We start from the raw sequence: 19,711 nt of genomic DNA on the forward strand, positions 1-19,711 counted from the left end.
CATGTTTTAGTCCAGAGTTTTTAATTTAGTTACAGATTAAACACCACATTCAGTAATTAGCAGATCTTGTTCTGATCTTGTCTTTCTGCCAGTTGGAACAATGATAAACAACAAAAGTATTTTGGTCAAAGATATTTCTTTTAATCAAAGATGTTTCTCCACAGACTTCAGCAGCAGATCTCAGTGGTTTCCAGTGATCATCATCACAAAGACCTGGACTCCATATTCATAGTGAGTAAATGTTCAATCACAGCTACTACTGCTAACCTCAACAACCACAAACTAGCATTCTGGTTGGAGAAGTCTTCATGTTGAATGCTGTCAACAAGCAGCCTTTCAGATCAACATGATTGTGTTCTGATCGTTTAAGTTGGATTATTATTCTGTTCCAGCTGCTGGAGGAGAACATCATCAGTTTTATGAAGAACGAGCTGAAGAAGATGCAGAAGGTTCTGAGTCCAGATTACCCAGAATGCTTAGAGAGTCAGAGGGAGGATGAGGAGGTGTTGGAGGGTGAGGATGAAGAGCAGAGGAGGAGCGGCAGAGATTTATTTGTGAAGATCACAGTGAACTTCCTGAGGAGAATGAAGCAGGAGGAGCTGGCTGACTGTCTGCAGAGCAGTAAGAGGATTGAACAGCTTTAACTTGATGGAAAGAGGAAATGGAGGAAACATGGGAGAAGTTTATATTTCTAGACTCTGATGTTAATATGATGAAAACATCTGAATTACATCTATGAATTCTTCTGGACTGAAAACAGTCACATGTGAATGTTATTAAAATGATTGAGTTCACTGATTCATTACATTTCTTGTTCATTCAGGAACTTGTGCTGCACAGTGTGGACGTAAAGTTAAATCTACTCTGAAGGAGAAGTTCCAGTGTGTGTTTGAGGGGATTGCTAAAGCAGGAAACTCAACCCTTCTGAATGAGATCTACACAGAGCTCTACATCACAGAGGGAGGGACTGCAGAGGTCAATGATGAACATGAGGTCAGACAGATTGAAACAGCATCCAGGAAACCAGACAGACCAGAAACAACCATCAGACAAGAAGACCTCTTTAAAGCCTCACCTGGAAGACATGGACCAATCAGAAGAGTGATGACAAAGGGAGTGGCAGGCATTGGGAAAACACTCTTAACACAGAAGTTCACTCTGGACTGGGCTGAAGACAAAGCCAACCAGGACATCCTCTTCATATTTCCATTGACTTTCAGAGAGCTGAATGTGTTGAAAGAGAGAAAGTTCAGCTTGGTGGAACTTGTTCATCACTTCTTTACTGAAACCAAAGAAGCAGGAATCTGCAGGTTTGAAGAGTTCCAGGTTGTGTTCATCTTTGACGGTCTGGATGAGTGTCGACTTCCTCTGGACTTCCACAACACTGAGATCCTGACTGATGTTACAGAGTCCACCTCAGTGGATGTGCTGCTGACAAACCTCATCAGGGGGAAACTGCTTCCCTCTGCTCGCCTCTGGATAACCACACGACCTGCAGCAGCCAATCAGATCCCTCCTGAGTGTGTTGACATGGTGACAGAGGTCAGAGGGTTCATTGACCCGCAGAAGGAGGAGTACTTCAGGAAGAGATTCAGAGATGAGGAGCAGGCCAGCAGGATCATCTCCCACATCAAGACATCACGAAGCCTCCACATCATGTGTCACATCCCAGTCTTCTGCTGGATCACTGCTACAGTTCTGGAGGATGTGTTGGAAACCAGAGAGGGAGGAGAGCTGCCCAAGACCCTGACTGAGATGTACATCCACTTCCTGGTGGTTGAGACCAAAGTGAAGAAGGTCAAGTATGATGGAGGAGCTGAGACAGATCCACACTGGGATAAAAAGAGCAGGAAGATGATTGAGTCTCTGGGAAAACTGGCTTTTGATCAGCTGCTGAAAGGAAACCTGATCTTCTATGAATCAGACCTGACAGAGTGTGGCATCGATATCAGAGCAGCCTCAGTGTACTCAGGAGTGTTCACACAGATCTTTAAAGAGGAGAGTGGACTGTACCAGGACAAGGTGTTCTGCTTCGTCCATCTGAGTGTTCAGGAGTTTCTGGCTGCTCTTCATGTCCATCTGACCTTCATCAACTCTGATGTCAACCTGATGGAAGAACAACAAACTACACATCTGTTGCCTAAAGTCTTTAAAAACAAATCTAAACTAACGGGTCTCCATCAGAGTAGTATAGAGAAGGCCTTACAGAGTCCAAATGGACACCTGGACTTGTTCCTCCGCTTCCTCCTGGGTCTTTCACTGCAGACCAATCAGACTCTCCTACGAGGCCTGCTGACACAGACAGGAAGTAGCTCACAGACCAATCAGGAAACAGTCCAGTACATCAAGAAGAAGATCAGTGAGAATCTGTCTGCAGAGAGAAGCATCAATCTGTTCCACTGTCTGAATGAACTGAATGATGGTTCTCTAGTGGAGGAGATCCAACAGTCCCTGAGATCAGGAAGTCTCTCCACAGATGAACTGTCTCCTGCTCAGTGGTCAGCTCTTATCTTCATCTTACTGTCATCAGAAGAAGATCTGGACGTGTTTGACCTGAAGAAATACTCTGCTTCAGAGGAGGCTCTTCTGAGGCTGCTGTCAGTGGTCAAAGCCTCCAACAAAGCTCTGTAGGTGGATTTAGGAACTATTTGAAACATGATTCATTTAGTAAATGACAAATAAAACATTTGATGTTGATTCTTCTTCAGGCTGAGCAGTTGTAACCTCTCAGAGAGAAGCTGTGAAGCTCTGTCCTCAGTTCTCAGCTCCCAGTCCTCCAGTCTGAGAGAGCTGGACCTGAGTAACAACAACCTGCAGGATTCAGGAGTGAAGCTGCTGTCTGCTGGACTGGAGAGTCCTCACTGTAAACTGGAAACTCTCAGGTAAAATTAAAAAAACATTTCTTAAGTACCATGTTGGTTTTCCACAAACATGCCCGTTTAGTGTTTTTCACTTTCATCAAAATGACAACGTCCTTTAAAACATTTGTAGTCTTTTAACTAAATGTGATAGATAAAAAGAATTTATAATCAAATAGAATATTAATATAAATGAGGTAAAATGTGTAAATTCTCAAATTCTATTTTCCAGACTGAGCAGTTGTAACATCTCAGAGAGAAGCTGTGAAGCTCTGTCCTCAGTTCTCAGCTCCCAGTCCTCCAGTCTGAGAGAGCTGGACCTGAGTAACAACAACCTGCAGGATTCAGGAGTGAAGCTGCTGTCTGCTGGACTGGAGAGACTTCACTGTAAACTGGACACTCTCAGGTCAGGATACAGCTGGTTGTTGATCAGTTAAATCCTGATTTAGGTTCATGTTTTATTGTTTTTATCGTTTATTTGGATCCCCATTAGCTGCAGCAGAACTGCAGCTATTCTTCCTGGGGTCTGACATATAATACAGTACAAGAAAAAAATTTAAAAGAAAAAAGCAAAAGCAGACAGACAAACAAACAAATACAAAATATGTATATATATAAAAAAAAATTATTACAGAAAAATAAAAGAGGTGACATTTATTTACAACAATCCTTCAAACTCACTCACAAATCAATTCATGCATTCCACATCATTCCATTATAATATCACTCAATATCATATATATCTAACATCCATTTATTTTCAGATATTATATATATTTTAACCATCCTACTTTATTCATGGTTAGGATTCGGTATGTATCCATTTAAAAGATGTTTTTTCACTAACAATTTAAATTCTCTTGTGCTAGTGGTTTGTCCAAATTGTTTGGGGAGTAGGTTCCAAGCATACATAGCTCTGTACATTACTGTTCTTTTACTGTAGTTCGTCTTTATTTTTGGGAGTGAAAACTTTCCACTGGCCGCATGTCTCGTTGTATAACTATGATTGTCTGAACTATACTGTAGTTTTTTGTGTAGAACTTGTGGGGTTTTTGTTAGTACATTTCTTACAAATATCAGTAATGAATAAAACAATCTATCACCAACCATCAACCAACCAAGATTTCTATGCATTTTAAATACATTAGTTCTAAGATCACAACCCAGGACAATGCGAATTGCTCTATTTTGCACTTTTTGAAGTTTATTAATTGTGTCTGCTGTGGCGTTTGACCAGACCGCTGAGCAGTAGTCAAGATTTGATAGAATTAAAGCTTGTATTATTAGTTTAGTTGATATTGGTGATAAATATGCTTTGCATCTTCTTATAACAGAGATGCTACTTCCCATTTTATTAACAACCATGTTTATATGTGTTTTCCATGTAAGTTTGTCATCAATGACAACTCCCAGCAGCTTGGTCTCCTGAACCTGATTGATACATACTTCTTTGATTTTCAAATCTAACTGAGGATTTTTACTAATGCTGTGGTGCGAGCCCATTATCATACAGTTGGTTTTGGATATATTCAAAGCAAGTTTGTTGCAGTTAACCCAGTCCACAACTGCTATTAACTCTTCTTTCAAAACAGCATTTAGCTCCCCGTTGGATAGTGCAGAGGCATATATGGTTGAGTCATCAGCATACATTCCTATGTTTACATTTCTCAGAACAAGTGGTAGGTCATTGGTGTAAATAATGTACAATAACGGTCCCAAACAACTCCCCTGTGGTACTCCACATGACACAACATTCTCTTCAGAAAAACACCAATCTGTCTGTGTTCTGTCAGTTAGATAACTCCTTAGGAAGGACAAAGAGGACACCTCAAACCCATAACATTCAAGTTTGTTCAACAGTAAATTGTGGTCAGTTAGGTCGATTGCAGCTGAGAAGTCAAGCGTAACCACACCAACTAGTTTCTTTTTATCTATTTCCCTAAGCCAGTCATCTGTCATTTGAGTTAGAGCTGATGTTGTGGAGTGACCCTTATGATATGCGTGTTGAAAATCTGTAAGTAAATTATTCAGAGATAAGTAGTTCGTCATTTGTTCAAACATTACACTTTCCACAATTTTACTTAATACAGGTAAAAGGCTAATGGGATGACTGTTGGCTCCTGAAAATTGCAGTTTCTTATTTTTTGGTAATGGAATTATCTTGGCACGCTTCCATTGTAGTGGACACTGATAGTTGGCAAAACTTATATTTACAATGTGACAGATAGGAGGTGTGATTTCCTCTGCGACCAGCTTTAGTAGCTTACTATCAAGATTATCAATGCCTGGTGGTTTATTTTTACAAGTTCGTAACATATCTTCTACACTCTTAATACCTACTTTATCAAACTTAAATGTACATTGTTTATCCTTCATAATGTTATATTTTATTAATAGATTGGATATGTTATTTATATCAATAGGCGGCATATTATTATTTAATTGATCAATTTTATTTATGAAATATTTATTAAGATAGTTAGCAATGTCAGATGGTCGAGTGAGGAAGTTGCTGTCCACCTCTAAGAATGATGGTGTTTGAGGGTTTTTGCCCATTAATTCATTCAGTGTTTTCCATACTTTTTTGTTATCATTTTTTATATCAATAATCCTATTTTCATAGTAAAATTTCTTTTTTATTCTATTTAACTTTGTAACACAATTTCTTAACTTACTATATATTATCCAGTCTGACTCATATCCTGCTATTATTGCAGTTTTCTTTGCTTGAGCTCTGTGTTTCATGTGCTCTCTGGTTTCATGATCTAACCATGGTGTATGTGTGTTTCTGACTGTGAATTTCCTGAGAGGAGCGTGCCTGTTTATTACCGGCATCAGAATTTCATCAAATGTGTTCAGAGCTTTGTTTGGGTTACATTCTTGTAGAATTTCCTCCCAACTTAGGTTCTTTACCTCCTCCTTAAAGCATTCAGTTTTAAACCATTTGTATGATCTTTTAAGAATTATTTTGGGTCCCGTTTTTGGAATTTTTGCCTTCCTTACCACCGCCACCATGTTATGATCACTACAACCAATAGGCAATGAAAAAGTTGTGAGACATTGTTTAGGAGCATTTGTGAATATATGGTCAATACATGTTGAGCTCTTAATACCCCGCCCTCTCAGACATGTTCAAGTAGGTATATTTATAAGCTGTTGAAGACCACAGGCAGAAGTAGTAGTTAACAGTTTGTTTTTTTGTGAACAGTTATGCGAGAGCCAGTCTATATTAAAGTCACCTGTTCTGTTGGTGCAGAAGTTCAACATCTGGAGGATTTTCCTTCTTCTTCTTGAGTTTCTGATATTTTTTTATCTCCAGTCTGTCAGGTTGTCTGATCACAGAGGAAGGCTGTTCTTCTCTGGCCTCAGCTCTGAGCTCCAACCCCTCCCATCTGAGAGAGCTGGACCTGAGCTACAACCATCCAGGAGACAAGGGAGTGAAGCTGCTGTCTGCTGGACTGGAGGATCCACTCTGGAGACTGGACACTCTCAGGTATGGACAGACAACATGAGCTCACACAGTGTAGGTTTGTCGGTAACACTTTAGAATAATAACACTATGAAGCATTAGTAAAGCATTAGTAAATACTTAATTTATCATTTATAAAGCATTAGTCCAACATTAATTGATCATTAGTAAAATGCAGCTGTAAAGGCTTCATAATTCGTAAGCATCTGTATCACGTGTTTAATAATTGTATTTTCCATTCTTCACAAATTATTAGTTTGTCATTTATGAATTCAAAATTAATGTATTTACAAAGTAGTTATTAAGGAGTTCTCAAGACTCCTTAATAAGACAATTTACAAAGTGTAAGTAAATGACTAATAAACTATTTAAATAAATTTTACATTTATGCATCTTATTATTGACACATCTAATAATAGTTACTAAGTGTGTTAATAGATGGTTTGTAAACATGTAATCTTACTGTAATTCATGGTTAATTAAGGTAGTTCTTAACCATCTATTGATCGTTAGTAAACTTAATGTAAAGTGAGGACTATTTATGCCTTATAAAGCATTTATAAAGGCTCAGTTAACAGGAAATAAAGACAAATACAACTCAGTGATACAGAACATCCATATATTTATTTCAACTTTACATTTAGCATTTAACATTACATTGTTACTGCTATTCAAGAAATAGTTTAACAATTTAAAGTCAAATGTTACATTTAGAAAAACATCAATATTAAAGTTAACACATCTGGGCTGTAACAAGGAATCAGTGATGAAGTGAAGACTTTCAAATTGTTCTCTGCACTGACCAGAAGACCTGTTAGTTCAGCTCTTCATCTCATGTTGGACGTCACTGCAGCCTGTCTGGATCAGCTGGAGGAAAATTATACACAGACAAATAGACATGTCAAATAATGTTATGTAACATACTTAATATAACTCTTAGCACTGTTCAACAGGTCATCATTTATTTAAGGAAAAAGTCTTGACAGTGTTTGTTCTTGTTTAGCTCCAGGCTTATTTCTGACAATCACAGTCAAATGAATGTACAAGTAAACTATATTCACTTGTGTAAGACACCACTGACATACATTTAGCAGGCCTTTTAACAGTTAGTGACAAGAAGGTGTCTGTTTTAGACAGAATATTAATACAAAGAATCACGTTTTGGTTTCATGGTCAATATTTGACAGTGGAGACTGAGCTCTGTTTATTTCTACATTTCATTATCTTTCAGACAGTGAAACATCAGAGACAGTCTATACTGATGAGTTTCAGTCTGTTTCTGTGTCTCACTGATAAACTGATGAACTCTGCTTCATGTTGAACAGCAGTTAGGACTCATGTTGGATAGAAAATCATTCTAACTGTGTTTCTTCCTCCAGGATGGACCACGGTGGAGAGCAGAGGTTAAAACCTGATGTCAGGAAGTGTAAGTTTGACTAATGATGATAAAACATCAAAGTGTCAGTTTGTGTTTAAATCCAAAGCTGATAGTTGTGGTATTTATTCATTCAAACATCACTGACAAGAGAATCCTGACTAAAAGTATCATCATTAAACCTTATGTTAATGTAGGGTTTGTTATGCTTTTTAAATCGTTAGGGCACCACCTCCTTTTAACGTTGGAAAAACACACTTCAAATCAATTTATCAATCTCAAATATATTTCATAACCAAAGGGATGAATTCTTTAACACATTTTCTACCATTCATTCTCTGCCATAAAAGAATGTCACAAACAACTTCTCAAGTGCAAATGAATATTTATTTACTGAAGTAACAACTATGAATAAATGAGGTACTAATAGAACATATGCACATATTTGTAAAATCAAATAGAATGGGTATGATGAGATCTGAAATAACAAATTAGGAGTGTTTGTGGAGCGATGGTGAAGGATGGAGATGTATTATAGCGTTAAACTAACGGGAGTGGATTACCTGTGATAACTGATCTGATCAAAATTCTCTTAAAGATATTAATGGGGAGTTTCAAAGTTAATGACACCAACTCTTGATCTCAAGCGGTTAACAGCAGAAAGATTCAGCCTACTTTTCGTAGAGTCTTCTCAGCAGAGGACGGTGATGGCAGAGGGTCGGCGTTTTCCGGTTTGATGCAGTGATGACGACACGGCACCGCCGGAGCCGAGGTCAACGGAGTCAACTTTACTATGACCTTATGACCAAAATGATAACAACAGCTCAATACAGCTTTAGCTTAGCTTGACTAGGCCCAGGTAATATTACCAGTTTGGTGGAAAAGTCGCTCTCTGCTTTGAAGTAGCCTGCTAGCAGCTCGGTACTAACTAGCTGTGTGGCTCCTGTTGGTTGAAGAGTTAGCCAGAAAACCTTCTGTTTGGTAGCTAATAGAGCTGGTGCAGATTCCTCAGCAAGCTCCGCGTCGCTGCTTTGATTCAAGATTCAAGATTTTTTTATTGTCAATTTCTCAAAACGTTCACAACATACAGAAAACTCGAAAAAATAAATAAATAAATAAAACGTTTCTCTCTCTCACACACACATAATAATAAAAGAAAACCTAAATAGGAGAGCCCTGGAGTAGCTGCTCTCTTTAGCAGACTACCTGGCAGCCAGCTGCAGCTGAGCAGCTGGGGGCCTCCAGCGTGGAGATGAGTAAGTGAAGAGAAGAGGAGGATTTTCATCTGGGATTGGCTCTGGCTCTCTGAATGCAGCTGATGCATCTGTCCAATTACATATTATTGTTATTGCCATTATCATTATTATTTTAATGCCCACTAGTGGTATTTATGTTCTGCTCAGGCAAGATCTTTGAAATTAATTCTAAAATAGCCTATGTTTTTTCAGATTACAATTATTTAGCATGCAGCTTTTTAACCCTGTACTTTCTAGCATGGTCCTCTCATCTCATATTTGGTGATCATCACTTAGGCGTACCTGCCCTATGTGCCTCGTCCTCCTGGTGGTCCACATTTTCCTCACATAGTTGTGACTGCTCCTCACATAGTTGTGACTGCTCCTCATCTTAAATGTAATGTAATTATGAAACATTGCCATTAGTAGGCTAAAATATGAGTCTGATTAATTAATCAATTTGCATAGTCTCTGTCTCACCTGCTGGTTGGCTTTTGTGCTGCCCTTTGCTGCCTACCTTAATTGTCTCTCCCTCTCCTGAATCCGCCTTTTTTCGGTGGGCATCTTGGCTTCAAACAATACCAAAAATAGTGATAGGATTTAAGCATTTAACCATTTTGAATAAAATAATTAATGTGATGCATTACTTCCATCATTCATTCTTCTTGCTAAAACGAAATGTGAGAAACTAACTATCAGCAGACATGTAGCTTAGTTTGCCTAATGCCTAAAAAATAGCCTAGGCTGTGTGATAACGGGCTGCTTGTCTGCAAGCTATCTGTCTGCTAAACGTGGCAAACTCAGCCTGGATTTATGAAGATTTTAATTCATTTAATAAAACTTGATGATGATGATCGTTCATTTGTTATACATCACAAACTCACCTTCTCCGACAACGTTGAGTCGTCTCACCCGACAACCCTATCTTTTACTGTCTATGCGACAACCTCGACGTGCTCCTACTAGGGCTGCTGCCGGTCGCGTGCAGCGCCCCTGTGCACGTCCCTGCTCTTGAGGTTTTCAGAAAGCCATGTGCTTAAAACTTGGTTATGTGTGGTGAGCTTCCATCACTCACCACTAGGTTCAGGTCCCACCAAGAGCGTTGTAGGTGTACAAGCAAAAGCAGTAGATTGCAACTTTACAATACCTTTGTAGATAACAGAGGAAACCAGGTTGTCATGGTTTCTCTAGAGTAGCGTCGTTGCTATGGTGATAGTCTTGGTTCTTGGTGTGTGGAAGAGTGTTAACTGAGGTTGGCTTTCTTATTTGGTACTTTGGCGCGCAGAATAGAACAACGAATAAAACTTAAAAAATTTAAATTATCTACAAAAATTGTGCGTTGTTAAAAAAAAAAGGGTCAGACAAGAAACAACAAAGCTTGGGAAAAGTTCTGCAGACAAATACCCAAGTTGTTGTTAAATAGACAAAGTTACAAAGTATAAAAATGCGAATATATGCATAGAAGAGGACTAAGAAAAAGTGAAGAAAAAGCTAAAGTACGGAGAAAACAAGAGGAAGAGAGGAAGAAGCCAAGAGAGCGAGACAAAGACGTCCAGCTGGTTTTATATGTCATTTCCCGGGGCGGGTTTTGGATTGGGTTTCCATATTCTTCGCACAGAAAGAGAAAGACAACACCCATAGTCCTTTGTCTAAAGATATCCTGTTACCTGATCTTCTTAACCTACTTTTTATTAACTAAGTTAATCATTCCATCATTCACCATGGTTCGTTAGCAATGCTTTTGCCTATGCAGCAACATTTAACAATAATATTACAAGATGACATATCTGAATGACAAAATACACTAATAAAGGAAATATTATGGTTTCTATGATAGCAATTTCAATAGTTATAGCTACTGTTAGTATAAGAACATAACTTTCAACACACTTTAGTTCTAACAATGTTTAAAAGAAAGAAAATTTATTTTAAGCATAGCCACTTGAGGACACTGTTGATCCATCTTACTGTGGAACAATTATATGAATTTGGTCTAGATCATCTCAACTTTATCGTACAAGGATCAAAATCGTCTCATTGTGATCCTTTACACTGGGAGGTATGGAATTTACGACCTTTATCTGGATTTCCTCCCCTGGTCATTCTGGTGTGAGATGAAAGAAGGGTTCAGCATGTCTGCATGTGTGTATCTCTGAAAAGGAAGAAGTAATGCATCACAGGTTTAAAATGTTAATGGAATATAATGTTAAGACTTCTAGATTCTGTCCATATGAAATAGGAGAGATAACTCCTCTCATCTTTCAATTCAAGACTAATTGGAAAAGAGTGGGAAATCTGCATCTTTTCACTCATCGAGGTCCTCAGTGTTCAAAGAGGCCCCTTAGCATGGGTCTGTTCAGCATCAGAGACTGGCACCTTTACTGCTAAGATGTAAAGATTGGTCGATAAGGAGGGTTCTTCAGCAGGGCAACCTCCAGAAAGGGGATGAGATTAACAGGACAACAGGGGTCCCTACATTAATGAACAACAGATCAGTGAGTAAAGAAAGAAGAAATCCATCAGATGTGTCAGATGATAAACTGCAGCTGTGTTGTGTCTTTTTCTCTCCATCAGATTTCTGTCAACTTGAAGTGGACACAAACTCAGTCAACACAAACCTCAAACTGTCTGACAACAACAGGAAGGTGACACATGTGGAGGAGAAGCAGCCATATCCTGATCATCCAGACAGATTTAACTACTGGAATCAGCTGCTGTGTAGAAATGGTCTGACTGGTCGCTGTTACTGGGAGGTTGAGTGGAGTGGAAATGTTAATATATCAGTGAGTTACAGAGGAATGACAGCAAACGAGAGTGACAGCTGGTTTGGAGGGAATAATCAGTCCTGGAGACTGTTCTGCTCTGATGATGGTGGTTACTATGTCTGGCACAATCACATAAAAACATCCATCTCCTCCTCCTCTGTCTCTAACAGAGTATCAGTGTATGTGGACTGTCCTGCTGGAACTCTGTCTTTCTACAGTGTCTCCTCTGACAAACTGATCCACCTCTACACCTTCAACACCACATTCACTCAACCTCTCTATCCTGGATTTAGATTGTGGTCGTCTGGTTCCTCAGTGTCTCTGTATTCTCTGTAGGAAGGAGAGTCTTTGAAGTGACAGCAGCTTCAACTCTGAGCTTTAAATGTTGATGGTGGATGATGTTTCTCTTTGGTTTACAGTTGAATCACTGATTGTGATTTGATGTCAGAATATGTTTGGTCTTAGAAGTAGTGAAATGATCTCCTAACCACTGAACTCCTGGAAGAACTGGACTGACTTTGATGATCACTTCTATCTGGATAATCCTGGACACATGAAGATCAAACTGAGAGATTTCATTTCTGAAACGGGTACACGTATCCTGAAATCCAAACTGTATTACTTGTTATGTCAGATTGTTGACGTATGCATATTAATACTGAATCCATTATTCTGCTGCACTACAACACTGCTATCTAATAACCCTTGATTATTTTACCTTGTGTAACTGTGTGATTGTGTTTCCCTGTATTCAGTTAAATCTCTTTTCCTTTATCAGGATCAAAAATCTTGTTGATGAATACGAAGATGCAATCAACTCGCTGGACGTTTGCATATATCCACTGTTGCTATGATGAGCGCTGATGTTGGTTAGTTATCTGAACTAACATTTTCACTACAGAAAAAAAGATAAAAAATTAGAAAATGTTCTGCTTTTATTTAATTTTATTTTATTTATCATGTGGCCTAATGCCTGTATTTGTAATGCTTTTCCTCCTCCTACTGGCGTTTAAGAGTAGCACATTATATCTCGTTTAATTCCAGCCTTTGTTCAGATAGGTAGATTTAGTCACATGACACCGTGCAGAGAGACTGATCAGAAAAGCATTAGCGTTACATGCTATGTGGTCTGCTTGTACCTCCAGCTATCATCTCTTTTCCTCTCACTGTTTGTTCCAAGGAAAATTATCGCTTGTGAGTTGTGTTCACATTTTCATTGAATTCTGTTGTTACACAGGTATTTGTGTAGTGTTTTTTGATATGATACATAAATGTTTAGTTTATTTCCATGTAAATGTGCTAATGGTAAATTAACACTGAACTACAACTACAGTAATCTGCATTATCACATCTGTGAATATATTATATTTGAGTAATCAGTCAGTAATTAGTGCTATATCTTTTGTATCAGTTCAGTTTTACAAAATTGTTTCATGAGAATGAAGACATCATTAAAGACCATTCAACTTTACTTCAACCTCTGAGTTTCTCTTGAAGCTTGTTCACTATCTGTCGATGTGTCTGCTGACACACACACTGAGGACAGAATAGTAAAAAAGTGACTTCACAGCAGGCTCTACAGCATCAAAAAAAAGCCAGGTACTATGCTAGCTCAACGCCACATGCTCAGGGTCGTCATATCCAACTCTTCTCATACCTCGTTGGAGGAGCTCAATCTATGATGTCACATGGTAGTGAAGGTAGACAGGAACAATCACCTGACAAAGGTCATGGTGTTACAGAAAAGGACTCCGCGCCCAAGGCAAAATCTCAGTGTTCTATCTCCTTCAAGTCATCTAATTCTTCCTCAGCTAGCAGGGCAGCAGCCAGAGCCTGTGCTAAAGCCGAAGCTGTACGTGCAAGAGTCCTTTCATTCAGCAAGAAGCAGAAATAAAATTAGCAGAGGCTCGTTTAGCCACTCAGTTGAGGGTGGAAGAGGCCTGTCTAACTGCAGATGTGAAAGTCAAAGAGGCACGCAAACTGGCTGAGCTATCAACTTTAAGACATGAGAAGGAGGTAGTGTTAATTTTGTCACCTATTTTTAATTTAGTCTTAGTCTTAGTCTTGTGCCAAATGTCCTTGTTAGTTTTAGTCATATTTAGTCATTCACATATCTTTTTTTCTTAGTCAAGTTTTAGTCGACTAAAAGTCTCGTCATTTTTAGTCTAGTTTTAGTCAAAAGAAAACTCAATATATCTTAGTCAAGTTTTAGTCAAAACATTTTAGTCTTTTTTTATATAACAAATTATTTCTGAGATTATTTCTGATAACCATTTCAGTCAAATACCGAGCCTCTTCCTTCTACCTAGCATGTCGACGTCTGCACCCACTCTGGCAGAAATCTCTCTGGTGTTTGCTACTGTCTATCTATGGGTGTTCTTGCTCCATGTAGTTTCATGTTGCAGCCACATGTTGGCAGCATAGCCACAGGCTGGCAGCAACAGCACGAACTCATTCGGAATATTTTGAAGGCCTAACAGTTGAATACCGTATTTTCCGGACTATAAGGCGCACCTGAATATTTGCCGCACCAGCTAAATTTTGGGGAAACTACAGGTTGTGCCATATATAAGCCGCACCCGACTATAAACCGCTGGTGTTTTAATGTTTAATTACCGTAAGAGTTTCTTCTACCACGAAGGGGATTGTCGGGACAGAAATTACTGTTTGGAAACGCAAAGCGTCCCATTTATTTACATTTGACAAACATAAATCTTTCGATCAATCAAACAAAAAATCAATCGATCAAACTTTCACATCATTGACATTACAAACAGCATTCGTGCAGTGCACAAATAATACAACGGTGCGCTCCTAGCGCACTTCCTGCAGTCATAGTACCGTAGTAGTGCAGTATAACAAAAAACAAAGCTTACAACGCTTGACGAGGCAATAACGTTAAATGGCTACATTTAATTAGATTTTAAAAGTGCTTGCCTGTAACACGGCAGCAAAAGTGCAGTAACCCGGCTGCTCAACAAAATAACCAGCATCTTTTTCGAAAACAGCCAACACAGCAGTAAAGGTGCAGTAACACGGCCGTTTACTGTATCAAAATAACCAGCCTACTATACCAGAAAAGTCAGTTCTTAATCCTCGTGTCATCGTCTATGACATGATAGTGCGCCCCTGGTGACCGTTAGCTGTAAAAATCCATCCGCCGTTGTATAAACCGCAGGGTCCAAAGCAAGTGACAAAAGTAGCGGCTTATAGTCCGGAATTTACGGTATTCTATCTCACGATGAAAAAGTAGAGACAATTGTAAACGAAACTGAAGAGAGATTTTATCTTAGTTTTTATTTTATGCAAAACATTTTAGTCTCGTCTTTTTTCGTCAACAATAATGGATGTTAATTTAGTCTTAGTCAGCGTTTTTGGACAATGGTGCAGTCTCATAATCGTCTCGTCTTAGTCATGGAAAAAAAGGTCGTTGACGAACATATTTAGTCTCGTCTCATCTGACGAAATTAACACTAGAAGGAGGTAGCTGTAGCCTTGGCAGAAGCTGAAGTTCTTGAAGCAGCAGAAGAGGCAGAAGACAGAGAGGGCAGCAGGAGTCATCACGATTCAGTTCACATCGCCATGCAGCGTACCCGCGACCATGGGGGGGGGGGGGGGGCCCAGAACTTAATGAGGGCCCAGAACTGGGCCCTCATTAAATTATGGAATAATTAAAAAAAAAAATAATAATAATTAAAGTAGGCCTATTTGTGGAAAAAAAAAAAACATGTAATATTTGAGTTACATAAAAGCTTTTTATTTGTTTTCTTCCTAATTGTCCTTGAAATAGTGGTCAAGAACCTCACCACCCCCAACACAAAAATGGTTTGGCCACTGATCAAAATTTGATGTTGCCGTTTGATTTGAAGTTCCGTACGCTCAAAATGTCCGGTCAGCACAAGTCCGGTGCTCAGAAAAGGAAAGAAAAGAGAAGAAGAGAAGAAGAAAATAGAGACCTTAAAGATTTTCTTAACAAATATTTGAAAAAAGGTGGTGACGGTGAAGCTGGGACTAGTAAAGTGAACGTAGAGCAATGTAAGAACCAGCGCAAACAGCGCAGCCAACGTTTACCAGCCTTGTAACGTAACGTAGCTCTAATGTTAACGTCCATTAGCTTGTATAAAAGCCTGACACAGTACATTATCTTTGACAGAAACAGTTGAGTTTGGCAGCGCCGTCAGAGAGGATGAGACAGAGAGGAGAGAGATCCAGCTGCAGTCAGGTGACAGAGAGAGTGATGCGGGAGGGGCCCGCTGTCCTGGGGAGGAGGGACAGAGTAAGGCAGAGCGTGCGCGAGAGAGAGAGTGGAGCCGGGGGGGGGGGGGTTCTTTAAAATCATCTAAGATTATCTCGTCCAGGGCCCAGGCAAGACTGTCAGCTGGCCTGATCCAAACAGATAAAAGTGAGCCACCAGTGGAGATGACAGCAGCACTTCTCATGCCTTACCTAACAGTGATCTTCCTGCAGCAAAGCAGCCAGAGAGGTCAACGCCGGTGGTTTGCCAATGCACCATGACAGACAACAGCGATCATAAGGCACAACAACCCAATAGGCCAACGCCAGCCATTCATCGCAAGCCCCCTGCAAACCCTCCCTTCGCACTGCAAGAAACTTTCTCTTTCAACAGGGTCTCATTACAGCTACATAATGATGATAGGACTGGTATGAGTGATATCACAAGGTGCATCGCGAGCTTGTGAACTCTGGCCTCAACAAGTTCAATGATCGCCCAGAGAGCCACTGGGCATGGAAGTCCTCATTTCACAATGCCATAGGAGGACTTAACTTAAGCGTAAGTGAAGAACTTGTCTTTGGTGTATACCACCCTCGTAAGCCAACTCAAATCAGAGTTGTCGTTGAATCTTGCTCCATTTCTGAAGAGAGCCAGTGGCTGTGATAGCGGACATCGAGCAGATGTTTCACAGCTTCGTCGTCAGAGAAGACCATCGAGACTTTCTTTGGTTCCTCTGGTTCAAGGACAATAAACCCAGCAATGAGATTGTCGAGTACAGGATGAAAGTCCATGTATTCGGCAATAGCCTGTCACCAGCGTTAGTCATCCGTGGTCTTCATTGTGCGGCACAGCATGGAGCAAGTGAATACGGCACGGATGCCAAACGCTTTGTAGAGCAAGACTTCTATGTCAATGATGGCCTCAAGTCCTTCTCATTAGCAGCCAAGGCCATCGACCTACTCAAAAGAATACAAGAGACGCTTGCTGCCTCAAACTTGCGGCTCCATAAGATAGTGTCGAACGACTCTGAAGTCTTGGAGGCCCAAACATTTAGACAATAACAAGGATAGCCCCAAATAACAAAAATTGACAATGTCAGTAGCGGGTGTTTCCACCATTTGCCGCAATGACAGCTTGACTGCGACGTCTCATGCTCCTCACTAGCCTCATGATGTTGTTCTGAGGCAATGCGTTCCACTCTTCCACAAGTGCTACATGCAGTTCTGCCAGGTCACGTGGGGGTGGGGTATGATCATCCAGTCTCTGCTTCAGCTGGTCCCAGACGTGCTCTATGGGGTTCAGGTCAGGGGACACTGCTGGCCATACCATATGAGGCACTCCAACTTCCTGAAGTCGAGCTGTGACAATTCTGGCACCATGTGGTGGAGCATTATCATCCATGAACAGAAAGTTGGGGGTGTGCTGGCGGAATTGGGGGATGATGATGGGTCCTATGATATCTCTGAGGTAAGATTGTGCAGTGACTGAGCCATCTACAATAACCAAATCTGTTTTGCGCTGACTGGTGATGCCTGCCCAGACTGTTGCACCTCCTCCACCAAAGCGAACCCTGGGGACCATGTTGACCTCGGTGTATCGCTCACCTCGCCTTCTCCAGCAATGCTGACGACCATCATTTCTGTGCAAGGTGACCTGACACTCATCAGTGAACAGGACGGTAGACCACTGCTGCATTGTCCAGGTCACATGATCTTGTGCCCACTGCAAACGTTCACGGCGGTGTCTTGGTGTCAGTGGAATCACCTGCAACGGTCGTCTGGCATTCAAGCCAAAGCGGTGGAGTCGGTTGCGAATGGTTTGTCTGGAAACCCTAGTACCCCTCACATCTCGTAAACGGGCCTGCAGCTGTGTGGCAGTTGCATAATGATGTCTGAGTGCATAGGTCCTTAGGTACTGGTCATCGTTGCGGTCTGTCACTCGTGGGGCTCCACTCCTGGGTCTGTCACAAACTCTGCCAGTAGTTCTGTGTCTTCATGCAAGTCTGCTGATGACACTTTGAGACACACCAAGTTCACAAGCAACATCTGACTGCCACCGACCCGAAGGCGCGCTATGGCCAGGTGGCGCTCGTCCGTTAAGTGACGTTGTGTGTTCATGGCTGATTGAATGATGAACTTGGAATGACTTACTGACAATACCAGCTTTTTATACCCACAGAATGTTGAAACTGATGCCACATTGAAAAGGGTTGTCTTTTAGTATTTTTGTATAATATGTAAGGCACACTGTACACAGTGAGACCATTACGTGGAAAACACAAATTGAGGTGTGTCTATCACCCCAATACAATTGCCTCCCTATCCCAAAAATCTCTGAAGTGAAACAAACACCGTATTTATGACATCCACTGAGTCTCTCACAATATCCCTAACTTATTGTGAGTAGTGTACTTTGTGGTCATCCTACCAAAGCAGAGCAGTATTGACTGTTAGAAACTTCTAACACTCTGTAAAAGCTGTTCACAGTCAGTCAGCTCCTGCAGAAGAACAGGAGAAAATCTATTAATTTTGTTCATAAAGTTTGAGCCTCAAGATGTTTTGTGAATCTGGTTCTAGGTTAGTTAAATATAGTTATTACCATCTAGTGGACAGATGTAGAACTACATCATCTCATATGGATCATGTCAGTCAGGTAAGAGAGAGAAACAAGGAAACAGTTCCTCCCACTGGTTAAACTGGTTTTGACGTCACTCTGGTGTGTTTACAGACTCTGAAGTTATGAGGATGTGACGACGTCCTCAGATCAAGGACTGATGAGAGAGAATGAGCAGCTTCTTCTCAACACATGAAGGTGGAAAGTGCCTGAAAGTCAACCTGAAGTAAGTTCAGCAGGTGAGAATCCTACCAGAGAAATCTGGAAATGTCTCAGCTGTTCCAGATACTGAAACATCTTTTAAATTTTTGTCCTGAATATATAGAGAATTGACAATCTTTGAATTTGAATCAAACCAAGAAAACACATAAAATGATCTAAAGACAAAGAAACATTTATAAACACTCTGATTATATTCAGTTCATCTCCCTTTTTTACTGAACAGCAAAAGATGTTTCTTCATGATTTACTGTTTTTAAATATCTACTTGACGTTTGCAGGTGTACAGATCATTAAGAACCTCTGAGTTAAAGAACAGTCACTCATGTGTTTTACTGGTGGATAAAGATGAAGTGATTATAACCTGTAACCTAGAAACTATGCAGGGAGTGTCAGAACTAGTGTGACAGCTTAGATAAAACATAGCTGCATTTTACTGTCAACACATCCATCAATTCATTTTCATTTTTGAGTTCCAATCCTAAACAATAAAGTTACAAACAGAAAGCACTTGGAGCAGATTAGTAAAATGTCGTATTTCATGACTTTATGAAATGTTGGATTGTGTGAAAAACTAAATATATTTGGAGATCTAACAGTCTGAGGTCATTACTGGAAAAACATATACAAACAAACAAACTTATTCATTTTGAAGTGTTAAGAAGAGCAACGACTTCAAAATGAAGTTTAAATAAAATAATTAGATAATAATTTGACTCTACATGAGACTCCATGTGATTGCTGTTTCACTCTGAACTGATTATAAGGAACATGTCACTGTTAAAATGTTATGTTTTGTGTTTGTAGGAAGATCTAACAGCAGAAATAAGACATTCCTATATCCAGCTGTGTCCATGGAGAGAGACCAGTCTAAGAGTCAACCTGTTGACTTCAAACATGGACAGAAGTCAGCTGATCCAGGGTAAGAAAAGAAAAAATACAT

General features: G+C 40.0%; 2 protein-coding genes across 2 annotated transcripts in view; both read left to right on the top strand.

Moving 5' to 3' along the window:
- Positions 1-19,711, top strand: part of LOC311499368 (uncharacterized protein) — a gene marked incomplete at its 3' end in the record, with an annotated part of 47,624 nt that overhangs the window by 10,048 nt on the left and 17,865 nt on the right. Inside the window, exons 5-7 of the mRNA XM_084560323.1 lie at positions 2,709-2,882; positions 3,091-3,264; positions 6,178-6,351. Of these exons, the coding sequence (XP_084416449.1) occupies positions 2,709-2,882; positions 3,091-3,264; positions 6,178-6,351 (522 nt within the window). The remainder of the gene's footprint in view (positions 1-2,708; positions 2,883-3,090; positions 3,265-6,177; positions 6,352-19,711) is intronic.
- On the top strand, positions 11,418-12,038 carry LOC311499352 (stonustoxin subunit beta-like; the record flags this gene model as incomplete). The annotated part of the gene is made up of 1 exon (XM_084560308.1): positions 11,418-12,038. The coding sequence occupies one exon, from the start codon at positions 11,418-11,420 to the stop codon at positions 12,036-12,038; it is 621 nt and encodes a 206-aa protein (XP_084416434.1).

Source organism: Chelon labrosus (genome assembly GCF_963514085.1).
Source record: "Chelon labrosus genome assembly, chromosome: 14".
Classification (NCBI taxonomy): domain Eukaryota; kingdom Metazoa; phylum Chordata; class Actinopteri; order Mugiliformes; family Mugilidae; genus Chelon; species Chelon labrosus.